This window comes from Scomber scombrus, chromosome 4 (assembly GCF_963691925.1).
Source record: "Scomber scombrus chromosome 4, fScoSco1.1, whole genome shotgun sequence".
In the NCBI taxonomy this organism is placed as follows: domain Eukaryota; kingdom Metazoa; phylum Chordata; class Actinopteri; order Scombriformes; family Scombridae; genus Scomber; species Scomber scombrus.
The window spans coordinates 34,585,480-34,596,821 of record NC_084973.1 but is presented as its reverse complement, the minus strand read 5'-3'; the positions used below and the strand labels follow the sequence as shown (position 1 = coordinate 34,596,821).

The 11,342-nt window shown below is 47.2% G+C and overlaps 1 protein-coding gene and 1 long non-coding RNA gene across 2 annotated transcripts; one reads left to right on the top strand and one right to left on the bottom strand.

Annotated features, from left to right (window-relative positions):
- Window positions 1-1,038: 1,038 nt before the first annotated feature.
- On the bottom strand, window positions 1,039-9,582 carry med27 (mediator complex subunit 27; the record flags this gene model as incomplete). Its single annotated transcript, XM_062416921.1, is given in 4 exon segments — window positions 1,039-1,132; window positions 5,877-6,007; window positions 6,673-6,817; window positions 9,364-9,582. Coding segments are annotated over 4 exon segments (573 nt in total), but the record flags the coding sequence as incomplete, so codon positions are not given.
- Window positions 6,951-7,391, top strand: LOC133978652 (uncharacterized). Its single transcript, XR_009925027.1, has 3 exons — window positions 6,951-7,104; window positions 7,199-7,236; window positions 7,303-7,391. It is a non-coding gene; the product is annotated as an uncharacterized LOC133978652 (long non-coding RNA).
- Window positions 9,583-11,342: the final 1,760 nt, after the last annotated feature.

Below are 11,342 nucleotides of genomic sequence, written 5' to 3'. Positions count from 1 at the left end.
AGTGTGTAGTATAGTGTGTAGTATAGTGTGTATAGTGTGTAGTATAGTGTGTAGTGTCTAGTATAGTGTGTAGTATAGTGTGTATAGTGTGTAGTGTGTAGTATAGTGTGTAGTATAGTGTGTAGTATAGTGTGTAGTGTGTAGTATAGTGTGTATAGTGTGTAGTGTGTAGTATAGTGTGTAAAGTGTGTATAGTGTGTAGTATAGTGTGTATAGTGTGTAGTATAGTGTATAGTGTGTAGTGTGTAGTATAGTGTGTAGTATAGTGTGTATAGTGTGTAGTGTGTAGTATAGTGTGTATAGTGTGTAGTGTGTAGTATAGTGTGTATAGTGTGTAGTGTATAGTGTGTAGTATAGTGTATAGTGTGTAGTATAGTGTGTATAGTGTGTAGTGTGTAGTATAGTGTGTAGTGTGTAGTATAGTGTGTATAGTGTGTAGTATAGTGTGTAGTATAGTGTGTAGTATAGTGTGTAGTGTGTAGTATAGTGTGTAGGATAGTGTGTATAGTGTGTAGTGTGTAGTATAGTGTGTATAGTGTAGGGTAGTATAGTGTGTATAGTTATAGTGTGTATAGTGTGTAGTATAGTGTGTATAGTGTGTAGTGTGTAGTATAGTGGTGTATAGTGTGTAGTATAGTGTGTAGTGTGTAGTATAGTGTGTAGTATAGTGTGTAGTGTAGTATAGTGTGTATAGTGTGTAGTATAGTGTGTATAGTGTGTAGTGTGTAGTAAGTGTGTATAGTGTATAGTGTTATAGTGTGTAGTATAGTGTGTATAGTGTGTAGTGTGTAGTGTGTAGTATAGTGTGTATAGTGTGTAGTATAGTGTGTAGTGTGTAGTATAGTGTGTAGTATAGTGTGTAGTGTGTAGTATAGTGTGTATAGTGTGTAGTGTAGTAGTAGTTTAGTGTGTATAGTGTGTAGTATAGTGTGTATAGTGTGTAGTATAGTGTGTAGTGTGTAGTATAGTGTGTAGTATAGTGTGTAGTCAGTGTAGTAGTGTGTAGTTATAGTGTGTATAGTGTGTAGTGTGGGGTACCAGCAGAACAGCTGAGGTCCCGTTGGGTCTGAACAGTTCGATCGTCATATCAGGAAACATCCTGCCGATCCGAGAGATGACATCATCCACGTACCTGTACACATGAACACAGTATTAGTACTGCAATACTGTAGTACTGCAATACTGTAGTACTGTAGTACTGTAGTACTGCAATACTGTAGTACTGCAATACTGTAGTACTGCAATACTGTAGTACTGCAACACTGTAGTACTGCAACACTGTAGTACTGCAATACTGTAGTACTGCAATACTGTAGTATTGCAACACTGTAGTACTGCAATACTGTAGTACTGTAACACTGTAGTACTGTAGTACTGCAACACTGTAGTACTGTAACACTGTAGTACTGTAGTACTGCAACACTGTAGTACTGTAACACTGTAGTACTGCAATACTGTAGTACTGTAATACTGTAGTACTGCAACACTGTAGTACTGCAACACTGTAGTACTGCAACACTGTAGTACTGTAATACTGTAGTACTGCAAAACTGTAGTACTGCAACACTGTAGTACTGCAATACTGTAGTACTGTGGTACTTACTGGGGAGGAAGTACCAGGGTACTGTAGTACTTACTGGGGAGGAAGTACCAGGGTACTGTGGTACTTACTGGGGAGGAAGTACCAGGGTACTGTAGTACTTACTGGGGAGGAAGTACCAGGGTACTGTAGTACTTACTGGGGAGGAAGTACTGGTACTGTGGTACTTACTGGGGAGGAAGTACCAGGGTACTGTAGTACTTACTGGGGAGGAAGTACCAGGGTACTGTGGTACTTACTGGGGAGGAAGTACCGGTACTGTGGTACTTACTGGGGAGGAAGTACCAGGGTACTGTAGTACTTACTGGGGAGGAAGTACCAGGGTACTGTAGTACTTACTGGGGAGGAAGTACCGGTACTGTGGTACTTACTGGGGAGGAAGTACCAGGGTACTGTAGTACTTACTGGGGAGGAAGTACCAGGGTACTGTAGTACTTACTGGGGAGGAAGTACCGGTACTGTAGTACTTACTGGGGAGGAAGTACCGGTACTGTGGTACTTACTGGGGAGGAAGTACCAGGGTACTGTAGTACTTACTGGGGAGGAAGTACCAGGGTACTGTAGTACTTACTGGGGAGGAAGTACCAGGGTACTGTAATACTTACTGGGGAGGAAGTACCAGGATACTGTGGTACTTACTGGGGAGGAAGTACCGGTACTGTAGTACTTACTGGGGAGGAAGTACCAGGGTACTGTAGTACTTACTGGGGAGGAAGTACCGCTACTGTAGTACTTACTCGGGAGGAAGTACCAGGGTACTGTGGTACTTACTGGGGGAGGAAGTACCAGGGTACTGTGGTACTTACTGGGGAGGAAGTACCAGGGTACTGTGGTACTTACTGGGGAGGAAGTACCAGGGTACTGTAGTACTTACTGCGGAGGAAGTACCGGTACTGTAGTACTTACTGGGGAGGAAGTACCGCTACTGTGGTACTTACTGGGGAGGAAGTACCGCTACTGTGGTACTTACTGCCGAGGAAGTACCAGGGTACTGTAGTACTTACTGGGGAGGAAGTACCGGTACTGTGGTACTTACTGGGGAGGAAGTACCGGTACTGTGGTACTTACTGGGGAGGAAGTACCAGGGTACTGTGGTACTTACTGGGGAGGAAGTACCGGTACTGTAGTACTTACTGGGGAGGAAGTACCGGTACTGTAGTACTTACTGGGGAGGAAGTACCGGTACTGTAGTACTTACTGGGGAGGAAGTACCAGGGTACTGTGGTACTTACTGGGGAGGAAGTACCAGGGTACTGTGGTACTTACTGGGGAGGAAGTACCAGGGTACTGTGGTACTTACTGGGGAGGAAGTACCAGGGTACTGTAGTACTTACTGCGGAGGAAGTACCGGTACTGTAGTACTTACTGGGGAGGAAGTACCGCTACTGTGGTACTTACTGGGGAGGAAGTACCGCTACTGTGGTACTTACTGCCGAGGAAGTACCAGGGTACTGTAGTACTTACTGCGGAGGAAGTACCGGTACTGTAGTACTTACTGGGGAGGAAGTACCGCTACTGTGGTACTTACTGGGGAGGAAGTACCAGGGTACTGTAGTACTTACTGCGGAGGAAGTACCGGTACTGTAGTACTTACTGGGGAGGAAGTACCGCTACTGTGGTACTTACTGCGGAGGAAGTACCGGTACTGTAGTACTTACTGGGGAGGAAGTACCGCTACTGTAGTACTTACTGGGGAGGAAGTACCAGGGTACTGTGGTACTTACTGGGGAGGAAGTACCAGGGTACTGTAGTACTTACTGGGGAGGAAGTACCAGGGTACTGTGGTACTTACTGGGGAGGAAGTACCAGGGTACTGTAGTACTTACTGGGGAGGAAGTACCAGGATACTGTGGTACTTACTGGGGAGGAAGTACCGGTACTGTAGTACTTACTGGGGAGGAAGTACCAGGGTACTGTAGTACTTACTGGGGAGGAAGTACCGCTACTGTAGTACTTACTGGGGAGGAAGTACCAGGGTACTGTGGTACTTACTGGGGAGGAAGTACCAGGGTACTGTGGTACTTACTGGGGAGGAAGTACCGGTACTGTGGTACTTACTGGGGAGGAAGTACCAGGATACTGTGGTACTTACTGGGGAGGAAGTACCGGTACTGTAGTACTTACTGGGGAGGAAGTACCGCTACTGTGGTACTTACTGCCGAGGAAGTACCAGGGTACTGTAGTACTTACTGGGGAGGAAGTACCGGTACTGTGGTACTTACTGGGGAGGAAGTACCGGTACTGTGGTACTTACTGGGGAGGAAGTACCAGGGTACTGTGGTACTTACTGGGGAGGAAGTACCGGTACTGTAGTACTTACTGGGGAGGAAGTACCGGTACTGTAGTACTTACTGGGGAGGAAGTACCGCTACTGTAGTACTTACTGGGGAGGAAGTACCAGGGTACTGTGGTACTTACTGGGGAGGAAGTACCAGGGTACTGTGGTACTTACTGGGGAGGAAGTACCAGGGTACTGTTGTACTTACTGCGGAGGAAGTACCGGTACTGTAGTACTTACTGGGGAGGAAGTACCGCTACTGTGGTACTTACTGGGGAGGAAGTACCGCTACTGTGGTACTTACTGCCGAGGAAGTACCAGGGTACTGTAGTACTTACTGCGGAGGAAGTACCGGTACTGTAGTACTTACTGGGGAGGAAGTACCGCTACTGTGGTACTTACTGCGGAGGAAGTACCGGTACTGTAGTACTTACTGGGGAGGAAGTACCGCTACTGTAGTACTTACTGGGGAGGAAGTACCAGGGTACTGTGGTACTTACTGGGGAGGAAGTACCAGGGTACTGTAGTACTTACTGGGGAGGAAGTACCAGGGTACTGTGGTACTTACTGGGGAGGAAGTACCAGGGTACTGTAGTACTTACTGGGGAGGAAGTACCAGGATACTGTGGTACTTACTGGGGAGGAAGTACCGGTACTGTAGTACTTACTGGGGAGGAAGTACCAGGGTACTGTAGTACTTACTGGGGAGGAAGTACCGCTACTGTAGTACTTACTGGGGAGGAAGTACCAGGGTACTGTGGTACTTACTGGGGAGGAAGTACCAGGGTACTGTGGTACTTACTGGGGAGGAAGTACCGGTACTGTGGTACTTACTGGGGAGGAAGTACCAGGATACTGTGGTACTTACTGGGGAGGAAGTACCGGTACTGTAGTACTTACTGGGGAGGAAGTACCGGTACTGTGGTACTTACTGGGGAGGAAGTACCGGTACTGTAGTACTTACTGGGGAGGAAGTACCAGGGTACTGTGGTACTTACTGCCGAGGAAGTACCAGGGTACTGTGGTACTTACTGGGGAGGAAGTACCGCTACTGTAGTACTTACTGGGGAGGAAATACCAGGGTACTGTAGTACTTACTGGGGAGGAAGTACCAGGGTACTGTGGTACTTACTGGGGAGGAAGTACCGGTACTGTAGTACTTACTGGGGAGGAAATACCAGGGTACTGTAGTACTTACTGGGGAGGAAGTACCAGGGTAATGTAGTACTTACTGGGGAGGAAGTACCGGTACTGTAGTACTTACTGGGGAGGAAGTACCAGGGTACTGTGGTACTTACTGGGGAGGAAGTACCAGGGTACTGTGGTACTTACTGCCGAGGAAGTACCAGGGTACTGTGGTACTTACTGGGGAGGAAGTACCGCTACTGTAGTACTTACTGGGGAGGAAATACCAGGGTACTGTAGTACTTACTGGGGAGGAAGTACCAGGGTACTGTGGTACTTACTGGGGAGGAAGTACCGGTACTGTAGTACTTACTGGGGAGGAAATACCAGGGTACTGTAGTACTTACTGGGGAGGAAGTACCAGGGTACTGTAGTACTTACTGGGGAGGAAGTACCGGTACTGTAGTACTTACTGGGGAGGAAGAACCAGGATACTGTGGTACTTACTGGGGAGGAAGTACCACTACTGTAGTACTTACTGGGGAGGAAGTACCGCTACTGTAGTACTTACTGGGGAGGAAGTACCGGTACTGTAGTACTTACTGGGGAGGAAGTACCAGGGTACTGTGGTACTTACTGGGGAGGAAGTACCAGGGTACTGTGGTACTTACTGGGGAGGAAGTACCGGTACTGTAGTACTTACTGGGGAGGAAGTACCAGGGTACTGTGGTACTTACTGGGGAGGAAGTACCAGGGTACTGTGGTACTTACTGGGGAGGAAGTACCAGGGTACTGTGGTACTTACTGGGGAGGAAGTACCAGGGTACTGTGGTACTTACTGGGGAGGAAGTACCAGGGTACTGTGGTACTTACTGGGGAGGAAGTACCAGGGTACTGGGTTGGACTTTGGGGCGTCTCTTGGCTGAAGCTCCCATCTGATTGGCCGATCGCTTGAGTGACTGCTGGTTCAACAAACTAGAAGCAAGACCTGCGTGGTACTGTAACTACACACACACACACACACACACACACACACACACACACACACACACACACACACACAGAGTTACATGTACATAATAAACAGTAGTGGTTTGTTGTGTAGTTTAAAGGTTGTTCACTCTCTCAGGTAGCAACTAGCAGGAAGTAGTTAGTAGGAAGTAGTTAGCAGGTAGCAGCTATCAGGAAGTAGTTACTAGCTAGCAGGTAGCAGCTAGCAGGAAGCAGTTAGCAGGTAGCAGTTAGCAGCTAGCAGGTAGAAGGAAGTAGTTAGCAGCTAGCAGTTAGCAGGTAGCAGGCAGCAGGAAGTAGTTAGCAGCTAGCAGGTAGCAGGAAGTAGTTAGCAGCTAGCAGTTAGCAGGAAGCAGTTAGCAGCTAGCAGGTAGTAGTTAGCAGGTAGCAGGCAGCAGCTAGCAGTTAGCAGGTAGTAGTTAGCAGGTAGCAGGCAGCAGCTAGCAGTTAGCAGGTAGCAGGCAGCAGCTAGCAGTAAGCAGCTAGCAGGTAGCAGTTAGCAGGTAGCAGTAAGCGGTTAGCAGGTAGTAGTTAGCAGGTAGCAGGCAGCAGCTAGCAGTTAGCAGGAAGCAGTTAGCAGCTAGCAGGTAGTAGTTAGCAGGTAGCAGGCAGCAGCTAGCAGTTAGCAGGTAGCAGCTAGCAGTTAGCAGGTAGCTACCTTGTTGGACCACTTGTAGGCCTGCAGCAGCTGCGAGTAAAGAGGAGTTTTATCCTGAACCGGATCCAAACTCAGCAGACCGCTGTTATGAAGAGGATGAGACTCTGAAGGACGACCGACCAAACCACTGAGACGCTCCAACTCACTGAGAGACAGACAGGTGGAGAGAGAGAGACAGGTGGAGAGAGAGAGAGAGAGAGGTGGAGAGAGAGAGAGAGAGACAGGTGGAGAGAGAGAGACAGGTGGAGAGAGAGAGAGACAGACAGGTGGAGAGAGAGAGAGAGAGACAGACATGTGGAGAGAGAGAGAGAGAGAGAGACAGGTGGAGAGAGAGAGAGAGAGAGAGGTGGAGAGAGAGAGAGAGAGACAGGTGGAGAGAGAGAGACAGGTGGAGAGAGAGAGAGACAGACAGGTGGAGAGAGAGACAGACAGGTGGAGAGAGAGAGAGAGAGACAGACATGTGGAGAGAGAGAGAGAGACAGGTGGAGAGAGAGACAGACATGTGGAGAGAGAGAGAGACAGACAGGTGGAGAGAGAGACAGACATGTGGAGAGACAGACACAGGTGGAGAGAGAGACAGACAGGTGGTGAGAGAGAGAGACAGACAGGTGGTGAGAGAGAGAGAGACAGGTGGAGAGAGAGAGAGACAGGTGGAGAGAGACAGACAGGTGGAGAGAGAGAGACAGGTGGAGAGAGACAGACAGGTGGAGAGAGAGACAGGTGGAATCATGAGTATCAGAAACATTGGTCAGTTATTGATAGTAAGATTAGTAAAGCTATTGATCAGATCAGATTTAACTTTTTGGATTTTATCACCTGAATAAAACTTTTAAATTAATTGGACTAAACATTTTCTTAAAAATCCTTTTTATTCCCCATTACATTACATTTCTCTGTGTTTGGAGGCCTGCACTTTATATTAATGTAATTATTATTATTAGCCTGGTATATATATGTATATATAAACATGACTTCTCACCACACTGAGATATTTGATCTAAAAACTAAAACTTGGTTCCAGAATCAGATAACCCTAACCCAACAGGCCTGACCCCTAACCCTGACCCCTGACCCTAACCCCTAACCCAACAGGCCTGACCCCTGACCCCTAACCCAACAGGCCTGACCTCTAACCCTGACCCCTGACCCTAACCCCTAACCCAACAGGCCTGACCCCTAACCCTAACCCAACAGGCCTGACCCCTGACCCCTAACCCAACAGGCCTGACCCCTGACCCCTAACCCTAACCCAACAGGTCTGACCTCTAACCCTGACCCCAACCCCTAACCCTGACCCTAACCCAATTATTTAATGAGGAGGGATCATTGCTCTGGTTCAACCTTCAAGTGACTCCTAAGGAATTCTCTGTCGTTATTAAAGCGATTCCAACAGGCCTGACCCCTGACCCCTAACCCTGACCCCTAACCCAACAGGCCTGACCCCTGACCCCTAACCCTGACCCCTAACCCAACAGGCCTGACCCCTGACCCCTAACCCTGACCCCTAACCCAACAGGCCTGACCCCTGACCCCTAACCCTGACCCAACAGGCCTGACCCCTGACCCCTAACCCTGACCCCTAACCCTGACCCCTAACCCAACAGGCCTGACCCCTGACCCTGACCCTAACCCAACAGGCCTGACCCCTAACCCTGACCCCTAACCCTGACCCCTAACCCTGACCCCTAACCCAACAGGTCTGACCCCTGACCCCTGACCCCTAACCCTGACCCCTAACCCAACAGGCCTGACCCCTAACCCTGACCCCTAACCCTGACCCCTAACCCAACAGGCCTGACCCCTAACCCTGACCCCTGACCCAACAGGCACCCTAAAGCTTTTTAGGAACAGACAGACCTTCAGCTCATCATGTATCTCTCCTAAACTCAGTTGACTCCCCAGAAGGAAAAATATGTTTCTCTTCACATTCCCAAAAAAATAATAACAAAAAGAAACAAAGAGATATCATCACTGGCCGCATGTCACTGCATACTGGAGCCGCTTAGTCATAATAATGACTGGAAGAAAGTTTGGATGCTGCCCCACACATGTAAACCAGGTTAGGGAGGTGACTACCCTGAAACCGTGCAGACCTCATCAGGTTTATTATTGATCTTCTCTTCAAACAGTTCTTTCTACTCTGGGAACATGTTGTTTGGCTTCCATGATTATCCTCAGCAGGAAGAAACATGTTATTTCTTAATACATTTGATTTTATTTCTGGCAAAGTTTTATATAAATAAGAGTAAATTTAATAAGAAAGAACCTTGTTTTGTTGTTTTGTTGTTTTTCAGAAAGAAATTGAGCATTATTATTATTATTATTAAGTTACTTGATAATTTGACTAATCAAAAGGCTTTAAAACGCTAAATATCTGTTTAATGTAAACCCTGGCTCTTCTGTTATCTGATGTCTTTCTTGTATACTGTAAGCAGGATATATTTATAGTGTTAAACATCTGGAGACAGATGTTCCTGCTGTAATGTTTCAGTGGGACTTTAATACGTGTTGCACTGGAGGCTTAGCAGGAAGTTAACTCTGTAAACAGGAAGTTAACTCTGTAAACAGGAAGTATTCAGCTTTATTCAGTCTAATAGTAAACATGAACCCTAGAGGAGGACCAGGTACCGGGTACCGGGTCAATAGGAGGACTGGGTCTAGGGTTAAGGGTCTGCCGGTACCGGGACTTACTTGAGGTCCCGGTTAACGGCCTGCAGGTGATCCTGGAAGCGGGCAATGAACACTTTCTCGCGCCCTTCCAGAGTCTCGCGGTTTTTCATTCCATCCTTCAGAGACTCGAACACGCGGCTCACGCTCGAGCGCAGCGCCTGAATCCCGCTGATCGCGTGAGAGAAAGCGTCCAGGTTCACTCCCACGTTCACCGCGTCCGCCATGTTCCCGGTGCCGGTCTGCTCTGCTCCCGGTGCCGGTCTGCTCTGCTCTGCTTCTACTGGTTTAATGGTTAGAAACCAGCTGAGAGCTGCAGTACCGCCTCCTACCGGCCCGGAGGAGCATTACACCTTTCTATTATTATATTATATTACCGCCTCCTACCGCCCCGGAGGAGCATTGTCACTGCCCGATTTCCGGAGCTGCTCGATTTGCAGTACGGACCGTCTGCGCATGCGCGAACGAACGCCATCTTGTATGGTAACTCCACTTGGACAAACTTCATTTCGTCTCTGCCCGATTTCCGTACGGCCCGTTCTCGCGCTTTTGGACACTTCATTACATATATTAAAACATTGATTTTAATGGTTTCTATATATACACAGTAGCACCATCATAGAAACAGAAAATACAGGAAATATGTACACAACATGTAACATTTAGCACATACCTGCTAAATAAACATTATTATTTAAAGTCCCTGCTATTGTTCTACTGCAGAGAAGCTCCTTCTTTTCTTTTAGTTTTAAATGGTATTGTTGTGTAAAGCCTACTATATGTAATATCTGCAGTTTAAGGTCCTAGAGGAGAGTTAGAGGAGAGTTAGAGGAGAGTTAGAGGAGAGTTAGAGTTAGAGGAGAGTTAGAGGAGAGTTAGAGGAGAGTTAGAGGAGAGTTAGAGGAGAGTTAGAGGAGAGTTAGAGGAGAGTTAGAGGAGAGTTAGAGGAGAGTTAGAGTTAGAGGAGAGTTAGAGGAGAGTTAGAGGAGAGTTAGAGGAGAGTTAGAGGAGAGTTAGAGGAGAGTTAGAGGAGAGTTAGAGTTAGAGGAGAGTTAGAGTTAGAGGAGAGTTAGAGGAGAGTTAGAGTTAGAGGAGAGTTAGAGGAGAGTTAGAGGAGAGTTAGAGGAGAGTTAGAGGAGAGTTAGAGGAGAGTTAGAGGAGAGTTAGAGTTAGAGTTAGAGGAGAGTTAGAGGAGAGTTAGAGGAGAGTTAGAGGAGAGTTAGAGGAGAGTTAGAGTTAGAGTTAGAGGAGAGTTAGAGGAGAGTTAGAGGAGAGTTAGAGTTAGAGTTAGAGGAGAGTTAGAGGAGAGTTAGAGGAGAGTTAGAGGAGAGTTAGAGGAGAGTTAGAGGAGAGTTAGAGGAGAGTTAGAGGAGAGTTAGAGGAGAGTTAGAGTTAGAGTTAGAGGAGAGTTAGAGGAGAGTTAGAGGAGAGTTAGAGTTAGAGTTAGAGGAGAGTTAGAGGAGAGTTAGAGGAGAGTTAGAGGAGAGTTAGAGGAGAGTTAGAGGAGAGTTAGAGGAGAGTTAGAGTTAGAGTTAGAGGAGAGTTAGAGGAGAGTTAGAGGAGAGTTAGAGGAGAGTTAGAGGAGAGTTAGAGGAGAGTTAGAGGAGAGTTAGAGTTAGAGGAGAGATAGAGGAGAGTTAGAGGAGAGTTAGAGGAGAGTTAGAGGAGAGTTAGAGTTAGAGGAGAGTTAGAGGAGAGTTAGAGTTAGAGGAGAGTTAGAGTTAGAGGAGAGTTAGAGGAGAGTTAGAGGAGAGTTAGAGGAGAGTTAGAGGAGAGTTAGAGGAGAGTTAGAGGAGAGTTAGAGGAGAGTTAGAGTTAGAGGAGAGTTAGAGGAGAGTTAGAGGAGAGTTAGAGTTAGAGGAGAGTTAGAGGAGAGTTAGAGTTAGAGGAGAGTTAGAGGAGAGTTAGAGGAGAGTTAGAGGAGAGTTAGAGGAGAGTTAGAGGAGAGTTAGAGGAGAGTTAGAGGAGAGTTAGAGGAGAGTTAGAGGAGAGTTAGAGGAGAG